Source organism: Lotus japonicus, chromosome 1 (assembly GCF_012489685.1).
Source record: "Lotus japonicus ecotype B-129 chromosome 1, LjGifu_v1.2".
NCBI classification, from domain to species: Eukaryota; Viridiplantae; Streptophyta; class Magnoliopsida; order Fabales; family Fabaceae; genus Lotus; species Lotus japonicus.
The window spans coordinates 113,210,753-113,234,964 of record NC_080041.1 but is presented as its reverse complement, the minus strand read 5'-3'; the positions used below and the strand labels follow the sequence as shown (position 1 = coordinate 113,234,964).

At 35.6% G+C, this 24,212-nt stretch overlaps 4 protein-coding genes across 6 annotated transcripts; 2 read left to right on the top strand and 2 right to left on the bottom strand.

Annotated features, from left to right (window-relative positions):
- Positions 1-6,630: 6,630 nt before the first annotated feature.
- Positions 6,631-8,288, bottom strand: LOC130729400 (EC protein homolog). Its single transcript, XM_057581153.1, has 2 exons — positions 7,333-8,288; positions 6,631-7,011 (listed from the first exon to the last, which is right to left on the bottom strand). Exons 1-2 carry the CDS (start codon positions 7,431-7,433, stop codon positions 6,852-6,854), a joined length of 261 nt encoding a protein of 86 aa, XP_057437136.1. The 5' UTR covers positions 7,434-8,288; the 3' UTR covers positions 6,631-6,851.
- A 148-nt stretch (positions 8,289-8,436) lies between these two features.
- LOC130729398 (peptidyl-prolyl cis-trans isomerase FKBP62-like) lies at positions 8,437-15,508 on the bottom strand. Of its 3 annotated transcripts, none has more exons than XM_057581152.1 (13): positions 15,271-15,508; positions 15,094-15,180; positions 11,172-11,432; positions 11,002-11,076; positions 10,841-10,921; positions 10,561-10,752; positions 10,377-10,466; positions 10,086-10,261; positions 9,625-9,747; positions 9,394-9,540; positions 9,184-9,311; positions 8,777-8,895; positions 8,437-8,677 (listed from the first exon to the last, which is right to left on the bottom strand). In XM_057581152.1, exons 1-12 carry the CDS (start codon positions 15,437-15,439, stop codon positions 8,784-8,786), a joined length of 1,641 nt encoding a protein of 546 aa, XP_057437135.1. In that variant the 5' UTR covers positions 15,440-15,508; the 3' UTR covers positions 8,437-8,677; positions 8,777-8,783. The 3 variants fall into 3 exon arrangements, with proteins under 3 accessions (XP_057437135.1, XP_057437134.1, XP_057437133.1); XM_057581151.1 differs by having other exon boundaries at positions 8,437-8,638; XM_057581150.1 differs by having other exon boundaries at positions 8,437-8,638; positions 8,751-8,895; positions 15,271-15,507.
- Positions 15,509-18,331: 2,823 nt separating this feature from the next.
- Positions 18,332-20,700, top strand: LOC130729396 (probable glucan endo-1,3-beta-glucosidase A6). Its single transcript, XM_057581148.1, has 3 exons — positions 18,332-18,735; positions 18,876-20,183; positions 20,543-20,700. Exons 1-3 carry the CDS (start codon positions 18,678-18,680, stop codon positions 20,578-20,580), a joined length of 1,404 nt encoding a protein of 467 aa, XP_057437131.1. The 5' UTR covers positions 18,332-18,677; the 3' UTR covers positions 20,581-20,700.
- Positions 20,701-20,846: 146 nt separating this feature from the next.
- LOC130729397 (UV-B-induced protein At3g17800, chloroplastic-like) lies at positions 20,847-23,637 on the top strand. The gene is made up of 2 exons (XM_057581149.1): positions 20,847-21,995; positions 22,690-23,637. Exons 1-2 carry the CDS (start codon positions 21,640-21,642, stop codon positions 23,471-23,473), a joined length of 1,140 nt encoding a protein of 379 aa, XP_057437132.1. The 5' UTR covers positions 20,847-21,639; the 3' UTR covers positions 23,474-23,637.
- The last annotated feature ends 575 nt before the right edge of the window (positions 23,638-24,212 follow it).

Genomic DNA, 24,212 nt, shown 5'->3' with positions numbered 1-24,212 from the left:
TTTTTTTCTTTCTCCAATATCAAAAAATTACAAAATCCTCTCCTTCCATAAAATATTCCCAAATTTATGAGACAATTACAAAATCCTCTTCTTCCATCAAATTTTCCCCTCATTTCATCCAAGCTTTCACATCAATCACTACTCCATCTTCCTCCCTCCTCCTGAAGCTCCCATTCTCCATGTCTATCCAGGCTGGTCTCGCCGCGACCAACACCATAACCTCTTCATCTTCCTCTTCCAATTCTTCTTCACTATCATCTTCTTGCGGGAAAACCCCAATATACTCCGGAACAAAATCCCCAAATAAATTCTAGAGGAAGTGAACGAGATGCTTCCTTCAGATCTGAAGACTAAACATGAGAGAGTGAATGGGATTGATGAGTAGATATGGATCTGAGTCTATGAAGTTCTTGTCTTCTTGAAGAGAGGGAGACAGTGATTGATTCATGAACTGTCAAGAGCGAGAACGAGAACAAGAACTAGGAGTTTGAATCTCTATCGTGGCGTTTAGATGTTGGCTGGAACATTGGCAGCTCTAGGCGCAGCGACACAGTCGATGATGGTCGTGATGTGGTGGTGCTAGGTTTTCCTTCTCCATATCTCTCTCGGTCTCCTTTCCAATGTTAAAGTTTCAATTTTTATAATTCTGAGTTGGGTTAGAGTTGTCTGTAAATTGGGGTTGATTATTCTGCCTTTTTAGCGTTGTACAATTTTGGGTTTTGTGGGATCTATTGGTGGGTTTGTGGGTAGGAGATTGCTTGGTTTTCTGGGTGAATTGATGGTTTAGGGTTGGTGTTCTGGATGTAAGGAGGTTACAAATTTCAGGCAGTGGTGATTTTTCTAGGTGAATTGAGGGACTTGGGTGTTCGTTCTATGAAGTTGATGACAAACAACCTTGCAAAATTCATTGGGCTTAAAGGTCATGGCTTGTCAATTTCTGGCAGGGTTCCGGTGTTATCACAGATTACAAAAGAAAACAAGAAGTACTTGGAGACCAAGCGTGTGAAAATGGGTCATGACTATAACGTTGAATTCAACAAGTTGAACAACAATGATGACAGTGTTACTTGGGAAGCTAGTGGTGATGGTGACTCTAATGCTGCTGCTAGCATATAAATCTGTTTCTTTTCTACCATATGCAAACAATTCATGTCATATTTTCGGTTGAAGGTTGAGTTTACATGGTTTTGTGTTTTGTTTGAGATTGGAGGTTGATTTTCCTGGTTTGAATGAGAAAGGATGAAAAACACTCATGAAGATGAAGAACATTCATGAAGATGAACTTTTTTGGGTTTTTCATGATTTATGTTTGCATGTGGTAGAAAAGAAACAGATTTATATGCTAGCAGCAGCATCAGAGTCATCATCACCACTAGCTTGCCCATTAACACTGTCATCATTGTTGTTCAACTTCTTGTTAAATTCAACGCTACAGTCATGACCCATTTTCACACGTTTGGTCCCCAAGTACTTCTTGTTTTCTTTTGTAGTTAGTGATAACATTGGGGCTCTGTGAGAAATTGGCAAGCCATAACCTTTGAGCCCAATGAATTTTGTAGAGTTGTTTGTCATCAGCTTCATAGAACGAACACCCAAGTCCCCCAATTCACCTAGAAAAATCACCACTACCCAAAATTTGTAACTCCCTACATCCATAACACCAATCCCAAACCATCAATTCACCCATAAAACCAAGAAATCTACAACCCACAAACTCACCAATATATCCCACAAAACCCAAAACTCTACAATGCTAATAAAGCAGAAAAGCCAACCCCAATTTACAAATAACCACCCAAACCCAAATTAGAATCAGAAAAATTGAAACTTTAACAATGGAAATGAGATCGCGAGAGAGAGATATGGCGAAGGAAAACCCATCACCACCACAACACGACCATCATCGGAACCCCAACACCACCACATCACGTCCATCATCGACTGTCTCCGCGCCTAGCCAATGTTCCAGCCAGCATCAAAACATCACGAATAGAGCTTCTAACTCCTGGTTCTTGTTCTCATTCTCGCTCTTGATGGTTCATGAATCAATCACCGTCTTAGTGCTTCATAGTATTCTTCACCAATCTCATTGTATCCATTATTAATTTAAATGTAGAATTAGCAAAGAAAGTTTGAATGATTTTGAAAAATACACAAGCTCACCAATTTGTGAACTGCCATAATTTGTCTTGGCATCTAATATTGTCAAATTATAGCATCAAACAGTAAGCACTATAGCTCCCAAAAAATTATAACCCACAACATAAAAATAAAGGGCCATAAATAACCAATTAGTAGTCACAGTAGACTAAGAATGCAAACTAAGATATGTATACAAATGCTATTAAACTTATAAATTTCAATATCTCCTGCATTTTGTCTAATTGTATTCTATGCATGTTTTTTAGAAGAAAGTAAAGAAATGATGTATTCTAAAAGGAAATAATCCCTACTATGATACATTTGCAAAAGAGGACTACAATGTTAATGCTGACTTCCTATAAGATGGACCGGATATGTAAGATTTGCTTCTCTTGCATGCTTATGCACTAAATAAGTAAATATCACATGGAAGAGTGTTTAAAAAGAAAACCAGTATATGGCTTCCCTATTACTATTATACTTGGAAACTATCATATAAATTATAAAGTTATAATGCTTATAACTTTGGCTTGCCATTAAAATGGCTGGGAAGATTGTTAACTTATGTCTGGAAAATGGTTTAACATTATTCAATTTATTGTCTATCCTATAATTCTTGTCTATGTATCAGCCATTATAGTTGTTATTGGAAATTTGGAATTGTGATCACATCATTGTTTCAATATTAATACTATTTTGCTGCCATATCACAAAGGAAATTGTGTTAAATTTTAACTAAAGGAAGGGTTATTTTGGAATATCAACTAATAGTGAGTTTACCTCCCCAACTTCTCCTGCATGTGATTGAATTTAAATTTGACATTTGGGGGTTAACTTCTGATGTCTTTGTTATAAGGTCTATGTTTTTTGTGGTTGAGGGAATACAGTGAGGAAGTTTATTGATGGTGAACTTGGGTACTTGAGGTGAGCCGAAGGTGAGAGTTTTTCTAGTTCTGAAGGAATAAACTTTGGGTTTGGAATGTGATGCAATACAGATTTTCAGGACAATCTCACCCTTCCTAGTAGAGAAAACCCGATTCTTCTCTAGTTGGTAAGTTTGTTAAACTTCATTACCTTCCTTGAAAAATAACAATGTTTGATAATAGAAGTTGAAAGAGTATTTCTCTCTTTCTATTATATATATATTTTTTATCCTTACTAATCCTTTCTAAACCCATTACCCTTCATCACATAAATAGAGAATGCAAAAGAAGTGAAAGACAATCCATCTCATTGAATTATTTGATTAAATATCATAGTTGCTTTAAGAACAATATGCATTGCAGAAACTAATAATAGGAACCAAAGAATGTTTTCTCCTCTTGCGTAACACTAGAACAAAATGCACCGTATGAACTAAAGATTGAACCAAAGAATGCTTCCAACCTAATGCATTTAAAATTAAAACAGATCATTAGAAACCAATGAGACACAATATTAGGAGTAAAATACACTCACCCCCTCAATGTTTGTGAGAATAACACTTAGCTCCGTTCTTATAAAAAATATACACTACACCCCAATAATAATCTCATAATTACACTTAGCTCAATTCTTCTTTAAAATCTACGCTCCACCCCACCCCTCTAACATCATCCAAAATATGCTAACGAGATATTCCTTTAACTCAAAATTAATTAATTTAAATATAAATAATAAATGATAAAATTATCCTCTAACCAAATAATAAATATACTATAGTTTTGTAAATATTCTAAATATTTATAAAATATCTTAAATACCTCTAAAATTAAAAATAATAATTAAAATTTATATTTATTACGGTCAAAATATTTCAAGATAACATTTATAAAATTATAAAAAAAATATGAGTAAAGAAAAATATTTTTAAATTAAATATACAAAAATATCTTGGAAACAGTTATTGTATAAATAAAAAATAATTTTATTTCATTCTCGAAAAATAATCTTAGTGATTTCAAAATTTATTTTTACAGCATGAAAACAAAGATTTATTCTCTCTCAAAAACTTGATATATCAAACTTAATAATAAGAAACTTAAGTTTACTAAAAAAAATTGGGAATGAGTTTACTAAATTTTAAAAAATAATTGTGTTATGACCCTATGTGATTGATTACCTTAGTTATTAGGCTAGTATGAGCATTTAAGCACATGATCACATTTTAAGTTTCAAAATATAAGTTGTTTAATGTTATGCACATGTAGGTTAGCTCAAGTGGTAAGAGTTGGGGGACATAAGGGTTGGGTGGGATGAAAAGTGAAGGTTCAGGATTCGAACCATGAGTAGGACTAATTTACTAATGTTTATAACAACTAACATTTGTCTATAAAAAAATTAAGAACTCATCATTTGATAGATATTTTGATTGAAATACCTCGTATTTAAATTTGATTTATATTAACGAGAGAGAAATATTTTGACAGTAATAAATATCAAGTTTAATTATTATTATTTACTTAGAGGTATTTAACATATTTTATAAATATTTCGAATATAAAAAAATTATAGTTTATTTATTATTTAGTTAGAGATAATTTAATCTATTTATTATTTATATTTAAATTAATTAATTTTGAGATAAATGAATATTCCGTTAGCATCTTTTGGATGACGTTAAAGGGGTGGGGTGGAGTGTAGATTTTAGAGAAGAATTGAGCTAAGTGTAATTATGAGATTTTTATTGGGGTCATGAAGTGTAGATTTTAGATAAGAATGGAGTTAAGTGTTATTCTCACATACCTTGAGGGGTGAGTGTATGTTACTCTAATATTAGAGTTGTGTGATTTTAAAGTTTGATTCTCTTGTCAAATTGCAAGAACCAAAGAAAATATTAAGAAGTAACAAAACTAAATAAATGAAGAACATGCCTGCACATTATGAGTCTTCAATCATGCAAGGTATAGAGACAGAGACACCATCCATCCAAATTAAAAAAAGTACTTCCACTAACTCATTGGTCTTGCAATATCTTTACCAATCGATCCCTTGGTCATAAATTTCATCAGATTGGATGCCCAAGATTTATCGACCTTCCATATCATTGTAGCATTGTAGGTTCGGTTCCTTCACAACTACTATGCTCAGAAATACATTGCCAAAGTTTCTTATTCTCATTCCCATGTTAAAATGTCAATCCAGACATTAAAAACCAAAAACCAAAAAACCAAAAACCAAAAGAGGAACTAGGCAAGAATTCTCATGTTTTGGCATTTATGCATTGTATAAAATATATCAGTCCAAACATTCAAAATCTTTTTTTTTATGGAAAAATTACGATTCTATTCTCATGTTGAAATGCACATATTTCTTGTCACCTAATGAGTGTATTTTCCATTAAGGCATTGAATACAAGAAAAGAAAACATGAACCAGTATATGGATCATGGATGGGGAATGTGGACCGTCAGATCTGGAAAATGGATGGCTGGGATCTCCTCTCCCAAATGAATAGTACAGACACTTTCTCTTTGCTTAAGCTTTATTTAGTAATAGATGTGAGAGAATGAAAATTAAATATAACTTTTTGGTAAATAAATTGTACCATTTAGGAATTGATCCTTGGACCTCCCCACCTCAACCTATATATCCCCTAGTTCTTACCATTTGAGCTATCAAGTAGGGACAGTTAAATATAATTTAAAATCATTAGTGACACCTTTGATTAGAAAAATGTTATACACCTTTGGGTCATTTTCTTAAAAAACCAATAATATTGGTGGTCTAATTTTTTTATGGGTGCTTCCTAGTGAGGATGGTTCTTTCTTAGGCCTCCACTTTGAGGATACTGTTTTAATTTTGTAACTTGGGGGGTTCTTTGAGCTTGGTTGGCTGATTGTCTTCCTTGTCTATAATGGCTTATCTTGAGATTATTATTCTCATGTTTTTCTATAAATAAAATTTTATGCTTTTGAAAAAAAAAAGTTATATTATTTAAAATTTATTTTACTATCATAAGTTTCATTTAATATTTTATTATTATAATTCATAACTTCTATTAGTATTCAAATATATAAATTTTTTAATATTATTTCTATTTATTTATATAAATTTATTGTTTTTCTTATAATTCTATTTGTCCCTTTGAATTATTGAACTAATTTTTTTTATAAATTTTTCTAAGTTCAAGGTTTCATTTTTGAGTTTAATGATTGTACAGTGTACATTGTCTGTATAAAAATAATATTTTTACACGGACGTCCAATAACTGAATGTTACATATTCAAATAAAACCTTATTTTCTGATTTGACAACCTATTATTTCAAATAAAACCTTATTTTCTGATTTGACAACCTATTATTGACAACCTATTATTGGATATCAGTGTAACATTTTTACACAGACGTCCAATAACTGAATGTCACATATATTCAAATAAAAACTTATTTTCTGATTTTAAAAAAGATTTAAATTGACAGTGTACCATTAAATTCTTACTTTTTGATTTTTTTTGTCATTTGGTGAAATTGTAAAACTTCCCTTATTTACCATTAAGAAAGAGATATAGACAGAAATGCACCTTTTTTTATTCCTGCTAGATTTTGAAGATAAGTAGGTCCAGGCATACAACATGTAATTCCATACCATTTCATATTCTAGAGACAGTCCTCCAGATATTTAGGTAGAATATGTAATAACATAAAGCTAATTGAAAAAACATGCATCCACAATTTGAACACTACACGAGACTAATTAACATAGAAACCACATATTGGACTCCTGTGAGATCAAGGGCGGCAGGAAGCACAGGTGCAACTCGCGTCACAAGAGCAACCAGTTCCGGCAGCAACAGTTTTGGGACATGAGCATGGATTGCACTCACAGTGCTCTCCGCATGAACATGTCAAGTGCTCAGCTCCACCCCTTGCACCACCACCACTTGTGCACCTGCAGCATGCATCTTAATTGTACAATCAATAATTGTGATGATACTCTTTTCTTTCCAAAGAAAAATAAATGACCTAACTAATTTAAGGATGATGATTGCTCGATCTACTGTATATATGGACTTATTTGGCAAAATCTCTGATCAATGTGAGAGTTCTAAAAAAAAGTAAAGGAACTTGTGTAGTGTTGCTCCGAATCCTCCAAATTAAAGAGTTTTAACTAGTACGTAACAGCAAATTAAGCAACAAGGAACTGATATGATTAATTGACACCAACATGGTGAGTTGAATTTTTGAACAAAAAAGAAAATAGATATTCCACCTGCAAGTGGAACCACCAGCGCATGGAACTGTGCAGCCACACTTGTTATCACATGCTCCTGCCCCTACTGCAATTTCTCCTCTACCACCAGTATCTGCCATTTCTGATTTCTCTCTTTCTCAAATGCTAGCTTCTTCACACTTCCCTTTTCTGTTGAAAGTGCTCAATATCGATGTCTCCGCTTCTACTATGTATATATCTTAGGAGTTGTACTCATGAATCATGATGTTAAATTTGATTTTAATGTACTACGTGGCAACAGCTTCACATTCAATTCTATTAGCTGAAACCACGTAGAGAGTAATAGGTAAATTCGGATCAGTATCACTGTCGTTTAACTGGCACACATCCCAAACTTAATGTTGTACCAGGTTATATATCTTTCGACCTGTTCTCCGCATGGAAAGCCTCGTGGCTTCTTAACTTTTTTCATGCCAACAAGGCAACAAGTGTTCGCACTGTGTTTAGATATGTCTGACATTACATAGTAGCAGTTAGCTATGTTTGGATTAATGACTAGTTGATCCATCAATTATAATCCAATTCAAAATTTATCCAAATGCATTCATTTTACACCATTAATTCTTCACTCACCATGGTTAGAGAATTTTAGGCCATTAATGCTCCCCCGCCCCCCTCAAGCAATTCATGATTCAACCCATTGGTATCATTCTCAACTAGAACATGCAAAATATTATTTCCCTAGAAGATGAAGACCCAAATGTGCGATTTGAAGAATAGATCATCATTTTAATACCTAAAATTAAGGATGAAAAATGATATTTTTGTCCCTAAAAGATGAAAAAGACAATCAATATAGTCTGTTATAACTTATAAGAACCAAATCAATGTATTGATGGCCTTTTCATCTTTTAAGGAGAAAAAAAAATTCATTTTACAATGATCCATATCTTTCAAGAAAATAAAAGAGTTAGAATCTAGTCTAGGAGAGAAAGCTAAGACACTATTAGAGGAAAACCCTCAAGCGCCTACTCCCTATGAAACCCCAGTGGAGAAGCCAAACGAAGGGAGATGGCTTAGCCTACCCTATTCCACATCTACTAGGGAGTTCTCGTATAAATCATTACAGTCAATAGGGAAAGATTTAACCAGGCCAATTATGTTAAAGATATATGTGAGTTTTACATTGGCTGCCAAAAGCCTAACAATTATGTTACCATTCGATATTAAATACTGTATGAATGTCCATCCTCATTTTAATAATACAACAACATTCAAACCCAATAAAAACAGGGACTCAACTTTCCTTGTTGCATATAAATATTGCTTTGCGTTTACATTCTGCCTGCCAAATAGAAGAGTGCATATTTATTAATACACGGCCCTGAAAGACATTCAATCATATCAGCAGCAAAAGCTTAACTATATTGGCGATTAGTCATAAAAAGCAAACATACTAGAAAATCGATGATGGCATCCTCACATTGCTCTCAAGACCCAGCCTTTGTGAACTTGTTGAGCATATTTCCATAAAATCTCGCCTCCTTTTTATTAAACTCCTTTACCTTTTCCTTCAAAGTCTTGTACTGCAGCTTGACTTCCCTGGTACATGCATCAAGAACACATACATTGCAACTTACCACAAGAACCATACAATGGGAGTCCAAAATAGAAAATATATTGCCCAAAATTATAGCAATTAATCTCAGAATAGTGTGTTTGGATTAGCAGTTTCCTCAAACAATTTTGAAGTTTTGAACACCCAAAAGCTTATCTCCGTAATTGATTTTGATTTTAGAATCAATTGTAGAAGTTTATCCAAACATGCACTAAATAGTATTTGAATCGCACCCAAAAGGTCCAAAAGAGAAGTTTATTCGGAGCATATACCTGTTGTCAGGGTCAACCTCAAGAGCTTTCTTGATGTCAAGTTCTGCCAAATCCAAGTCAGCTAACTGCATCAATGCCTCGGCCCTTCTATAGAGGGCTTTCACGTTTGTGCTCTCAAGGTTTAACACCTATCAATCACATAAGAAAAAACATTAGTTTTTTAAATGTAAAAGAACATAGTGATTTCTATAGATGGAGACAGTATAATACCCTGGTACACAATTTCTCCGCTTCTATAAAGTCATTTAACTTCAGCTTGCAAGCAGCATTGTTTAGATTGCAGGCAACCTTCAAGGTCTTCGACTGCTTTTTCTCCTCCTCACTAAACGAGGTATCATACTCTACGTATTTCACAGCCTACAGTTAAATTTCGGTGACCAAGGTCTCAGAAGATGCACCAACATGTAAAACAGTAAACTAATGTATAATTTCTCCAAATACCTTATCATATCTTTTGGAAGCTCTAGCATATTTACCAGCTTTAAACAACACATTCCCTTCTTCTTTCTTCTTACCAGCAGCTTCAATTTTCTCTTGAGTGTTCAGATCCCAGGACTCCTTCTCCTGAGGGAAAGAAAGATATTAGAATTACTAAGAGAGACTTCCAAAATACAAAATCCAGAATAAGAAAATGAATAAGAGTGTCAAATACAGAAAGGAAGGGTCAACGACAAAGCACAAATCAAATTCTAGAACATCAATCTTATTCCATGGTGCGCCAAATTGCCAAGAAAGCTGGTCATCTTATTCTAATAATTTTTTTACGACTTGGTTGAGATAGAAGTAAGTCCCAAACAAGATGCTAGGTCTTTTTAATAACAAATTCGAAAATACTTTCCAACAAAAATAAAACATTAACTATTAAAGCACAGCTTCAATTCATCACTCAGTTCTTAACTAACCTTCTCAAATGACACTAGTTCAACTTCATAATACACAGTTGAATTAGGAGGTATCACAGCCAACTCCTGCTGGGACTCTGATATACCAAAAGCATACTCGGGTGCAATAGTCAACAATGCTACCTCACTCTTCTTCATAGTCATTACAGCTCTATCAAGACCATCGATGACTTGCTCTGTTTCAGACATTCACATACACAACCCCCCAAAAATAAAAATAAAAACAGATAGATAAATAAATAAGAGTGGATGTCGAGGAATGGGGTAAAACATAGGCATGCTTCAACTTACCCTCATCTGTCTTGAATTCAAACAGCTCTTCTTCATCATGGCCCTTTTTCAAAAAGACAGTACCATCTTGCAGCTTACCAATTAGTTTCACTAGAAGATGCAAAATGATAAAGAAATTATCAACAAAAATGTACTAAACATAGAAATAAAAGCAATAATGGTCATTCACAAAATTATTAATCACATTTCACTATGGCCCCCTCATTTGGACGCTCAAATCCTTCTCCATCCTTGAGGATCTTCTTTATGATCTTGTCACCAGTTACTTCTGACACAGTCTTCCAAGAGACTAACTCGAGCGTAATCTGCAATGTTGCATTTGGTGGAACTGCACCTTCATCACCATGTGCTGGCTGCCCCTTCACACCAAATCCATCTATGACCCAACAAGGAAATGGATAAAGGAAAGAGCATAGAGTATATTAGTCATTACATATCACCAAAGCATTCCGTAGACAACTTACATTGTGGCTTTACTTTCAAAATCACTTTCTCTCCCTTCTTCATGGTTTTAACAGCCTTTGACAACGCAGGACAATAATGACCTATCATGAATTAAAAATTAACTTAAGACACCGACAAAGAAGATAACAAATGTTTACTAACAAAGTTTATAGGCATTGACCCTCTCTGACAGTGAATTCCACTCCATCAGACTTTGCAACAAGCTTTCCATCTTCCAGATGAACCTCATACTTAACTGCATTACCAGTGAGTACAATAAATAGTTAAGACTGAGCCAACTAATGCAGGAGGAATCAAATAAAAAGAACTATATGGGAAGTGTATATATACCCAATACTTCATCAAGATCCTTGGGGTTCTCCCATTTCTCCCCCTCAGTCAATATCTTCTTATATATCCCGCCATCCTTGCTTATATCCTTCAAACTAGTCCAAGACAGAAGCTCAACATCAAATTGGAGTGTTGCATTAGGAGGAATTGTTGGAGGGGAACCACTTTCACCATAAGCTAGCTCAGGAGGTATGGTGAAAAGTGCATTTTCACCTTTCTTCATGGTTTTAATACCTTCATCCCATCCTTTAATTACTTGCCCTGCACATCCATGACATCAATTAGAGAAATTTTCAAGAAATGACTGAAGAATACTTCCAAACTGTTTTTCTTTCTACTAGTCAAGCATAGTCAAGCATACAATTTATATCTTAACCATTGACACAAATATCAAAAACCAGAACTTCATTAAGTTGCATCACAAGCTGCCCCGGTACCCAACAAAACAATTTAAGAAAGCCTGAGAAGACACCCCACAAAGAATGCCAACAGAATCACCGAACAGTAAATGAAAGACTAAACATCCATATGTTTGCTAACATAGCAGTCCATAGAAGGGAAATTCCTGCTTCAATTTATATTTTACAATAAAGTTGTTTGGCTAAGTATCGGTGGAAAAGTGCAACGGAGAAAAATAGAGGTGTAAAAGCGTCAATAAGTGTACTTTGAGGTTCTATTACAAAGAACAACAGAGTACATTCTTCCATAACCTTGTTAAACTCTAGTTTTAACTCATAAAATTGTACGAGTTTGCAATCCTACGTGACTAAATTGATTTACATTGCATGTAAACTCGTTTTCTAATCAACTCGGGTGAACTCGCAAGTTCACGAGTTCAGCAAAAAAGGGAGAATATCCATTTTTTTGCCAAAATGGCAACATTTCATCACACAGTCAATACAGTACTACTTTTAATCTTTGCAAATTCCTCTCGCTTTGTCCCTTTCCTTCTATTCTCTAATATTCCTTTGCTTGTTGCACACAAGAGTGAGCTGGTGCAATATTTCTAAAATTGTCTACAAACCATGATTTGGAATCTTATGTCATATAAATTCTTCTTAATTTCAAATTATGAATTGATAATCAGATATCCAGAGGAACATATAATAGTTATATTTTTACTCTTACTCGAAGATCATGAACTTGCTCTTGTTTAAAGTTTTTCAGTCTTTTACCTTGGAAATTTGTGTTAATTTTTTTCCAGTTAACTTATGTTTAGTCATTTTGTGTATAACTTTAACTTGTTATTATTAGTTTGTCATTGTTTGATTTGGCTAGTTAAGAATATTTTTAATTTTATTAATGTTTTCATCACTATCGGGGTTCTTTTAATTTAACTTTTGCATGAGTTAGCTCTTATGTGTTTACATAAACTCCCAGTTTGACAACGAACAGGTATGTCAGCATATACAGTTCCATACGATTCTGAATCGTGTGACTGATCAAAATTTAGATACCTCAAATAAGGATTCAGAAATCAATCTAATAAAAGAAGGATAACCTAGTCCAACGAAAGGGATTTGTTTTCTCAAACGAGGCCAAAAAGGGCAAACCATGCATAAAATTGAATTTCATAATGAGTGTCGTTCTGGAAAAGGAAGGCAGAAGAATGATGAGAAGGAAGCCTATGCAGCAAGAGAGGACTCAGATGAAGATCCAATTTCCCTCATGGTCACAACTACACAAGTTCTGAATCTGGAATTGACAATTGGTACCTTGATTCAGGGTGTTCCAACCACATGACCAGCCACAAAGATTGGCTGGTAGAGTTTGATGATTCAAGGATCAGGAAAGTGAAGTTTGCTGATGGTAGAACCTTGAAGGTGGAAGGCAAAGACAATGTGGTGATTCACACCAAGGATGGAAAAACTGCAGTAACAGAGAATGTTTTCTATGTGCCTGACATGAATGCAATTTATTGAGCTGTGGGCAACTTGTGGAAAAGGGATACACTGTGATCATGAAGGATGCTTATTTTCAGCTGTTTAGTGCTGAAAATAAGTTGCTTGAAGATGAGCAGTGGGACTGGAAAAAGGGTGAAACCAGTTTGAGAAGGGTTCAGATTGACATGTTTGATAATTCAAGTGAAACTGAAGACATTCCTGCACCTGAACCGATTCCAGAAGTTGTGCCAGAAGAAATTGAACACGATCAAAGACCTCAAAGACAAAGAAATAGGCCAGAGAGATATTCACAATTTCAAACAGCACCAGATCATGCTGTGACTGATGAAGGGGAATTACTGCAGCTTTTAGCTTTCATAGCAGATGCAGAACCTCTCAATGTTGATAAAGCACTGGTTAAGCCAGTGTGGAAGAAGGCCATGGTTTAGCATATGTTTTCAACATACAAAAGAAATACACTGACTCCCTGTTACGTATACTGGGCACTGAACAAACCACACCAAAAAAATGCTTAGATCGTCATTTTCGATAAAAAATAATTTCACTTTAGCGACACATCATGCCGAACTTGGCATGTTTAATGAAATGGGAATGCTAAAACCTATCCCTAGAATACTACTTAAATAAGAAAAAGATACTTAATGAAAACAAAAGCATTTATTTGATTGAAAGCACTAAATTCCGTCCCATACTTATTTTTTTTTTTAATAAATGGAAGCATGTAATAATGTATAAAATGCTTCTTGACTAACAATACTCTTAGCCCTTAGGGTTGTTCGGAGGGGGTTAAGACAATAATATAATATTCATAACAGTACATAGAGAATTAAAATATTAGTTTTAATAATCTACTATCATTCTATATTTTTCATCCTACACAATTATTAAATTAAGAATATTAATTTATAATGAAATTTTTTCCATTTCCTCTCTTTCGCTTCAAAACACCTCCTCCCAAAAAATAAGGGTTCTGGAAGAAAACAATTAAAAGAAAAAATTGCTATTTTCAAATTAAATAATTATATAATGTTTATCATAATAGATAAATGATTAGGGCATAATGTTGATTTATCATTTTATAACTTTCATTCTAAACAATAGTACTCAAAGTAGAAAGTATTTATTCAAAATCCAAAAACTGTCCTCTCAATCAACCCATTTTTGTATTGAAGGTTTAACAAGGGTAAACATTTTACTTTCCAATTCATGGAATTATATAATATTATGCAAAAAAAATGTATAAGCATATCAAAATAAATACTAATTTACGAATTTATTTCTTTTCTTAAAGATATTTATTTGAAAAATTTATCCCCTGCTCACTTACCCCTCAAAAATCTTCCATACAAAATTATAAATATACACTTACCATGACATATATACAAAACAATTTGATACATTCACATTTATTTTCTCTTGCATCCCAATTTATTCCTTTTCTTTTGATTCACTTCTTTATCTCTCTGCTTGGAGATGGAAATAAAATCAGTTGTGAATAAATTAGTGTTTTACCAAAGTACACTAACTTCCCAATCCCATGAACCTACATTAAACCCTTTTCCCCTCGTTAAGCAAAACGGTCTCGGTTGAGAATGAAAATCAGTATCTACACCCACAAATACCATTTTTTCTCTCAATCCATCATCGTGTTACATCACATCATATATCACATATATCAGTTATCCCTATTCGTCCCCGAAAGTTAGCTCAAGTGGTAAGAGCTAGGGAACATAAGGGTTCGAGAGGGTGAAGGGTCCAGGGTTCAAACCATGAGGAGGACTAATTTACTAACATTACTAACAACTAACATTTGCCTATAAAAAAAAAATCAGTTATCCCTATTCTCTTCCTATCTCCAAAATGGGGTATACCACGAAGCATTATTATTGAGCAAATGTGATGTCCCATGAATCTTTTACTTTCACAAACTTCATACTCAGAGTCTCACACACTCACAATTCAGTTCACAATATACATAAAAAAAAAAGGAAAAATAATAGTTGAATGACGTTACCGACCCTGTCCGAGCGTGAAGGAGAAAGGAGCATCCCTGTCGCGGCTTGAATCGAATTTCGACCCGTCAAGCAAGGTCCCCGTGTAGTGAACTATCAATCAAACACAAAAACCTCAAATTAAATCAAAACAAACAAAAATCCTAAAATGAAGGAGAAGAACACGGAGATTGTTTGTACTACCTTGGACTTCGTCGCCGACTTCAGGGGTTTCCCAACCTTGACCTTCCTTGAGGAGCTTCTTCCTGAGACCACTGTTGCCGATCTCTCTCTCCTCGCCCACCTTGTCTTCGGGGAGATCGAAGTCCTCGTTCATCGCCTCCATTGGGGGTATGTCCATCACTTCTTCCATCGCACAGAGTAGCGGAAATTGAAGTCGTACAGAAAGAAGGAAGATGAGTTAACAATAGGGAGACTAAGAGGTTCTAGAGAGTTCCATAGGCTAAGGAAAGATTAAAGAATAGAATAATCTTTTGTCTATGAGGTGTCAATAAGTGATTTAATTGAAAAAGAAGAGAGAAATAAATAGAAAATAAAGGTAAAAAATGGGCGGAAGTGTGTATAAATCATAACTATGAAGGAAAATATTCTTTTGAGTGAGAGGTTCTTTTAAGTAATGTAAAAAAAATTGTAAAAATAGTACAATTTAGAAAATATTTGTTAAATGATGGTTTGTGTGGTGATATGGTCAGGAAAGTCAAACACGCATCAAAAGAGACTCATACTTATATTTGAATGAGATAAAAGTGCACAAAAACTCAAACACATCTCAAGTGAGGCTTGTCGCTTATTTATTTGACTTGTTTAAACAAGCCTCAATGAAGCTTGATTTATTAAGACGAAAGTGAACGTCAAACTGAAATTAACTAGTCAAATTCTTTTTGTTTGAACCAATCTATCGTGAATAATTGAATCGATTGCTATTGCTCAGGAATCCTAATCCCTTGGGAATTTAGGCAACGTATATAGGTTGTTATGGAATTTGAGAATCTCAACTCTCCACAATTTTGAAGTCCATAACTAACTAACTAACTCCCTAGCAAAACTAACCCAATTATTTATAAAAACCTTTAACTCGGTTCCCCCAACAGTTAGAAAATCCTATATGCCCACATGGCATTACTAACTGACTCTCTCGTTTCCCCTCCTCTGATAGACTTTTGTTATTTATGGCCTTCCTTTATGACTAATAACATCAACCCTCCCCCCCACCCCGACAATCACCTTGTCCTCAAGGTGCAGAGATGGAAAAACAGTATTGAAATCTTCCCAACTATTCTCACAAGGAGGCAAATCTTGCCATTACATCAATACCTCTCAACCTCCAACTGAAGTTTCCCGGTAAAACAGAACTGAAATTGGTTGCACATGCAAAATCATGTCTTCAGACAACATAAGTGGCAAAGTTTGAGATTCTCCAAGACTTGGAACTGACTTCTTAAGCAAGGACACATAAAATACAAGATGCACCCGACTCTAAGGTGGAAGATCAAAATGTATAGGCCGCAACTTCCAATTCGCCTGTAATTTGAAAAGGTCCATAAAATCGAGGACTCAGCTTCTAGTTCTTCCTCTAAGCCAAATTTTGAAGCTTATAGGGTTGCAACTTAAGGTAAACCCAATCCCCCCCACTTGAAACTCCACTTCCCCTCTTATGTTTATTTGCCCGAACCTTCATTTTATCTTGAGCCTTAAGTAGATTATCCATTAATTCCTTGAGCAACACATCTTTGTCTCTTGTCAGTTTATTAACCTCATCCACCTTTGAAGGAATAGTAGAACCTTTCAAAATACCCAGAGGATCCTGCCGTATAATGCCTTGAAGGGAGCCATCTTAGAAGAGACATTGTAATTAGTGTTAAACTACAACTCTGCCTAGGGCAACAGATCTGGCCAACTCTTAGTTTTAGTTCCTGTCAAACACCTTAAGTATGTTTCCAAACAGCGGTTAGCCACTTAAGTTTGCCCATATGATTGAGGATGATAGGCAGTAGAAAATTCAATTTAGTACCAACCCTCCTGAAAAGCTCTTTCTACAACTGGCTCATAAAGATAAGGACTATTTCCAAGACTACGGAAGAAGAACCCATGAAGTTTAATTATGCCTTTCACGTATATAGCTGTCACATCTGATCTAAGGCTGTGTAAGGGTGCCCCAAGAGAAAAAATGAGTATATTTGGTCAATCCATCAATAACCACCAAGATAGTTTCTTTCCCTTTGGTTCTTGGCAAAGACCCTATAAAATCCATAAACACATATGTCCATAATTGAGTGGGAATGGGTAGAGGTTGTAAGAGTCCTGAAAGGTCTCATATTTATTTCTTTCACAGACCTCACAAATGTGAATAACCTTCCTCATGCCTTCCCAATAGACCACCCCCGCTACCCTTGTAAAAGTTCTATGGAAACCAGAATAATGGCCCCATATAAAGAATTATGAAACTCTGCCATTAGCAAGGCCGCAAGGGTATCTTTGCAGAATTCTTTGGAATGACCAAACACCCTTTGTAAAACAATCTACCATGTTAAAAAACATATCCAGGATGAGAGGAAGAATCTGAAATTAGGTTTGAATAATTTTCTGCAAATTCAGATCATTATGGACCTCGTGTTCTCATTCCCCTAACTCATTTTGCCACCAAATAGTTAAAGCATAATACATCATAAGACAAGGCATTAGTCACAATATTCTCCTTTCCATGATTGTATTGAATGTCAAAATTAAACCAAACCAACTTGGAAGTCCATTTAAATTGTTCATTACACATTACCCTTTGCTCATTAAAAAAATTTCAAACTTATTTGATCCATTTTGATGAGAAATATATGCCCCAATATGTAATGCTTCCATTTGAGCAAATTGTTGAAAGTTTTCAATTAAGCAAAATCTATCATAAGCAAGAAACAGAAAAGCCTAAACCTTTGGGGAAAAAATGTCGGTGAAAGGACTAATGGGATCATGAGGCATTAATCCGCATCAATATCTTTCTACTTACTTTCCAGTTTCCAGCACAAAGGTCCTCGGAAACTATGCACTAAGCTGAACGCACATGACCCTTTTTTTATCTCTCAAACGGCTAGCTTCTTCTCTTTCTCTTTATGGCATACAGATACAGGTACGGTGTAAACCTTTTCAGACTCACTATGTTAATTATCACCATCATCTTGCTTCATAGAAACTCACCAAACCAAATGCTTACTTTGCTCTATACTTGAGCTTAAAAAGGAGACCCCGGCCCCACCTTTTTCACTAGATTCCTCTTATTTTCACCTTTTGCAATAAAGAGAAAAAGTTAAATATTCCCACCCAACTGCAAAATCCACGAAGTTGCCGTTGTTCAACTCATTAATGATCATTTCCTACAACTACAACCTCACACTCTTCCACTCTCCAAGCATATGCATATCCATTCCCTTCTCTGAAACACTCACCTTCTATTTTATCTTCCCTCACCAACATTGTTTCTAGTTCATAGGTTGATCTAAACACAGACACATTGTGCCAAGTGGAGGGAGTAACAGAGTAGAAAACAGAGCAAAACTGTCCATGGTATAGGGAATTAGGGATCCAACCTCTGTTTCAACAAAATGTCTATTGCTCTTCTCACTGCAATGTTAGTATTCTCCATGGTTTTCAACACATCAAGTAAGAAAACCTCGTTTTTTTTCTACTTTCTACTGGTTTTGTTTTGTTTTGTTTTGTTTTGTTCTGTTCACTAACATGTTCTTCTTCTTCTTCTTCTTCTTCTTCTTCTTCTTCTTCTTCTTCTTCTTCTTCTTCTTCAGGTGCAGCAGCATTCTCATCACAACCAGGAATCTGCTACGGCCAACTAGGCAGCAACCTTCCACCACCGCGAAAATCAGCTGAGCTCATCAAATCCCTCAAAGCCAAACGCGTCAAAATCTACGACGCAAACCCAGAAATCCTAAACTCTCTCAAGAACACCAACCTCCAAGTTTCAATCATGGTGCCCAACGAAATCATCTCCAACATCTCCACCAACCAAACCTTCTCCGACCAATGGGTCCACACCAACGTCGTACCCTTCCTCCCACACACCCTCATCCGCTACCTCCTCGTCGGCAACGAAGTCATCAGCTCCACCACCAACGAAACCTGGCCCCACCTCGTCCCCGCGATGCGCCGTATCAAACGCTCCCTCACCGCCTTCGGGATCCACAAGGTCAAAGTCGGAACTCCCTCCGCCATGGACGTTCTGGGATCCTCGTTCCCACCCTCAAACGGTGCGTTTCGTGAGGATATATCGGGTCGGGTCATGAAACCCATGCTACAATTCTTGAACCACACCAAGTCGTTCTTCTTCCTCGACGTGTACCCGTTTTTTGCTTGGGCCTCCGACCCGGTCAACATTGACCTTGATTACGCGCTGTTTCGGGCTAAGAAGAAGAACATCACGGTTTCGGATCCGGGTTCGGGTTTGGTTTACACTAACCTATTTGACCAGATGGTGGACGCGGTGTATTTCGCCATGGAGAAACTCGGGTTTCCGGGTATTCGGATCTTCGTCGCGGAAACGGGTTGGCCCAATGGAGGTGATATTGACCAGATTGGGGCCAATCCTTTCAACGCGGCAACTTACAATCGGAATTTTGTGAAGAAAGTTATGAGAAAACCGGCGGTTGGGACTCCGGCTCGACCGGGTTCGATTCTTCCATCGTTCTTATTCGCCTTGTTTAATGAGAACAATAAACCGGGTCCGGGGACGGAGAGACATTTCGGGTTGCTGTACCCGAACAGGTCAAGAGTGTATGACATTGATTTATCCGGTGAGACGCCGGAGTCGGAGTTCCAAGCTTTGCCTCCGCCGGAGAACAATGTGCCTTACAAGGGGAAGATTTGGTGCGTGGCGGAGCGCGGTGGTAATGTGACAGCCCTAGCGGCGGCTCTTTCGTACGCATGCTCCCAAGGGAACCACACGTGCGATAAGATCCGACCCGGAAAAGCATGTTCTAGACCCGATTCGCTTTTTTGGCACGCGAGCTATGCGTTTAGCTCTTATTGGTCACAGTTTAAGAAATTGGGGGGAACTTGCTACTTCAACGGACTTGCCACGCAAACTGCAAAGGACCCCAGTAAGTCAATTTTATTTTTTTGAAAGTTAAAGTTTTGTTTAAATTTTTACTATGATTTTTTGAACAATACCAAAAAAGAGACTTATAGAGTCAATTTTATTCTTTCTTAGTGGGTTTTAAACTAGATTTTGTTTATTTTTCTTGTCTTTCTGCATATGTAATCATTGAAATGAAGTGTTTGATTAGCTAATAAGAGGACATGTAATGATTAGATTGGTTTAAATTTGAAGTATTTTTTTTTTTGAATTAGGGAAAATGAATTTTTTGTTAAATCAATTTTGGAAGGAATTCTTTGTTGTTTGTTCCCTAAATAATATTTGACCAATTATTTGGCATTTTCCTCTTTTAAACTTGCGTAGGTTATGGATCTTGTAAGTTTCCGAGTGTGACACTATGAGGAGGAATCAAATCAAGCAAATGGGGTTCTCATCATCATCATCATCATCATCATCATCATCATCATCATCATCATCATCATCATCATCATCATCATCATCATCATCATCATCATCATCATCATCACTTCCACCATTTAATGATTCTTTTTATTGACTCTGTAATATTAGGAATTTTGAATTTGGATGTTCTTTTTTATGTACTTTAATTTAATGTTGCTTTCATGTCATTAATGTGTGCTCCTCCTATAGTAAACATTGAACCCACGAAGGAGGAACTTACATTGAAGTATGATAGCATAATTGGATCGTCATTATATGAAATTATGATGCTGGGAGTAAGGTCTGATACAATATTTTTAGGGTTTATTTAATTACAGTTTTATTTTTTAACTTTTAAAATTGTGTCATATATCACATTGATCATAAATTCAAAAAATATTTGAGAAGAAAGTAAAGATTTGATGATTTTATACATATGGGGGCTTTTTTTGATGCAAATACATATGGGATATGGGGGCTTTGACCCTCTATGTAAAAAAAATGATTTTATACTAAGAAATTTATATTTATCTCAGGGACACGTTAAAACTTAAACTTAATGTTCACAAAGACCCTAAATTCAAATTGGTATGAGATAGAACAAAGAGAAAAAGAGATAAGATAATGTTTTGTGGACTCTAAATTCAAATTAGTATGAACTAGAAACAGATAGAAGACAGGCAAGATATCATGTGATCGAAAATTAGATAAGAAAAAAAAGATAAACTAGATATGATTTATGAATTGTTGATAACGTTGGAGTGTTCAAAAATTACTAAATTAGTATTCAAATCAAATCAAGTCAAATTATGATCTATATAACCAAATTTCAGCACCAAATCAAATCAATAGGACAGAATCTTCAACCCTTCTTCCACTCCTCAAATTCAGAACACTCTCAAACAACCCTATCCTTTTACCAAACTAATTTCATTAATTTTGTGTAACTCTCCAACACCATCACTTCATATTCAACAACCACATTATTCTTCTTCTTCTTCTCTTCCAAGAAACACACCATGGTAACTCTCCAACAACCACCAGTGTTTAATTCCTCATCATCTTCTTCTTCATTGAAACCCCAGTTGAGATTCTTCACCGAAAAGCATGTGGGGAACTCTTGTTTGGTCCTCAGGCGCAAAACCATGAAGGTGAAAGCCAGTTTAGGACAGAGCCACTGCGAGTTCCGAAGCCTCAACACGCCCCTTGAACCAAGAACCAATGTAGGGAAGTTCCTCAGTGGTGTTCTTCAGAATCACCCCCAGTTGTTTCACATTAATGCAAAGGAAGAGTTGAAACTTTTGAGTGATGATAGAGATTCTGCTGTTTCTCGCATGCTTCTTAGTCAAGGTTCTGATGAAGCATTGCTTCACAGGTTTGTGATCAATTTCAAAACCCTTTTCTTTTGATTTTGATTTTGTTTTGTTTTGTTTTTAGCTCGTGTTTTTGTTTTTCTGAGACTGCTTCTTTGTTATGTATCCTTCTTAAATATATAAAACAAAAAATGAAAGAATGTGGACTTGTTTGCCGTAGTGAAATTATGATCCTTCATGTTGGATACGTTAATACATAATGCTTTGGTTCTCTTGGTTTCTTGGATACTTTAACTTAATTTTCTCTAGTTTAATTTCCATACAACTTCTCTTTTGTAGTTTTCTCAGGATTGCATTTGATGTAATTTTCTCTACACTTATTGTTATTTATCTGCATTATGCAAAAACAATCTTAGTTAGATAGATAGCTAGACAATAGCTTTTAGTTTTGGTTAATAAGTGTTCTGTTAATTGGAATTCCATAAGGCAGTTCAATGACTTTTACTTCTTCATTTAATGGGGCCAGGTTTCACTGCATTTCCCTTACTGGGAATAGATTATTTTGGTTATGTAATTGAACCCTCCTGACATGATTTAAGAATTAAGATATAAGGACATTATGGCATGATTTAATCTATATGCAGCCAACCCCACCTTGAGAATAGATTTTGAAATTCAATGCATAATATTGTGTATACTTGTAGATATTCATTTAAAAATGTATTTACTTAATTTTTTTTCTTTTCTGAATGCTAGGAGGATTGCAAAGTTAAAGGATAAGGAGTGTGAGATTGCTGTAGAAGATGTCATGTATATGCTGATTTTGCAAAAGTTCTCCGAGATCAGGGCACCTCTGGTTCCAAAGCTCTCTAGTTGCATATACAATGGAAGGCTAGAGATATTGCCTTCTAAGGATTGGGAGCTAGAATCTCTTCACAGCCCGGAAGTTTTGGATATCGTAAGGGAATACACGAGCCTTGTAACAAACTTGAAAGCAAATCCTAGCATAAATGAGACCTGGGCAACGACTACGACGCAAAAACCCCGGCTTCGTGGAGTCTATGTTGCTTCCATATTATATGGTTATCTTTTGAAGTCAGTTTCATTGAGATACCACCTAGAACGAAGCCTATCTTTGTCAACTCATGATGATCCTTATGCTGGTCATGGGTCCAAAGGTGTGATCTTTGGCCAAAAGAAGAGTCTTGTACAATATGAATGGCAAGGCTTGGTAAGAGAGGAAGAGAAAATTGAAGGTTTGAAAAGTTATGTCATGGGCTTTCACACTCTATTGTTGCAAAGATGTGGCACACTGAGATCTAAGGAAGCTGTGAATATGGTACGCAGTCATAGTCAAGCACTTTTTGGGAAGGAGAAATCTGCTTCATCTGAGCATGATGATGGTGATGATGATGCTATTTTAACTTCGTTTTCTAGTCTGAGGAGGCTAGTCTTGGAAGCTGTTGCTTTTGGATCCTTCCTCTGGGAGGCAGAAGATTACATTGAGAGTGTATATAAGCTTAAATACCATGAACCATAGTTAAGGATCCGGATCAGGCGTATTTTCTTTGTATATAAGTGAGTTTTGGCCTTAGTTTTTTAGCTTTACATCAATTTTATATTTGTATACTTATAGTATGAGTTAACTAAAAAATGTACAGTTTTAGTGCTTGATTATTTACCTGCGGGATTTAATTCGTTACAAAGTTGTCTCACCTATTTAATGCATACATGTGAAGAAAGAGGTAAACAAAATTTCAATATGAGGGAACATGAAAGAATTTTCACATGAGAGGATCCTTATCCTATGCACATGTGTTTGTATTAACGTGCTGAGAAGTGACCAAAAGTACTTTCAATCCAATGAGACTAGAGGAAAGTATTGGGGTAGAGGTGAATTGGAATGTGCGTAAACAACGTTGAGTCAATCCTTCAAGTGAATTCCATTCATTAAACGTACCTTGAAAATCATAAACCTCACGTAAAACAATGTTATAACGGAAGACAAGCGACGCTACTATTATGTGGAACAAATTTTAATTTTGATGCCCGACTTGGCTTATGCTAAATTTTGACGCTAAATCAAAGGTTTCTTGTAGTACCTTGGCTTTGTCATATCACTTTCTTAGTACAACACATATCTATATGTTTGTTGGAAAATAATTTTTAAACCCCAACACAGTGCAACTATCTAAGGGACATAAGTGTTATGCGGAGATTTTCGACTGCCGTTAAATGTAAAGAGTAAAGTAACAAAAGCCTTTAACCTCGACTTTTTC

Coding starts and splice junctions, on each gene's coding strand:
- LOC130729396 (XM_057581148.1), top strand. CDS start 18,678: ATGTCTATTGCTCTTCTCACTGCAATGTTAGTATTCTCCATGGTTTTC. Junction 18,736..18,875: donor CATGGTTTTCAACACATCAA/GTAAGAAAACCT, acceptor CTTCTTCTTCAG/GTGCAGCAGCATTCTCATCA. Junction 20,184..20,542: donor GCAAACTGCAAAGGACCCCA/GTAAGTCAATTT, acceptor AAACTTGCGTAG/GTTATGGATCTTGTAAGTTT.
- LOC130729400 (XM_057581153.1), bottom strand. CDS start 7,433: ATGGCAGATACTGGTGGTAGAGGAGAAATTGCAGTAGGGGCAGGAGCA. Junction 7,012..7,332: donor GCTGGTGGTTCCACTTGCAG/GTGGAATATCTA, acceptor TGCATGCTGCAG/GTGCACAAGTGGTGGTGGTG.
- LOC130729397 (XM_057581149.1), top strand. CDS start 21,640: ATGGTAACTCTCCAACAACCACCAGTGTTTAATTCCTCATCATCTTCT. Junction 21,996..22,689: donor GATGAAGCATTGCTTCACAG/GTTTGTGATCAA, acceptor TCTGAATGCTAG/GAGGATTGCAAAGTTAAAGG.
- LOC130729398 (XM_057581152.1), bottom strand. CDS start 15,439: ATGGAAGAAGTGATGGACATACCCCCAATGGAGGCGATGAACGAGGAC. Junction 15,181..15,270: donor AGTCGGCGACGAAGTCCAAG/GTAGTACAAACA, acceptor TTTGATTGATAG/TTCACTACACGGGGACCTTG. Junction 10,753..10,840: donor TTTGAAAGTAAAGCCACAAT/GTAAGTTGTCTA, acceptor GTTGGGTCATAG/ATGGATTTGGTGTGAAGGGG.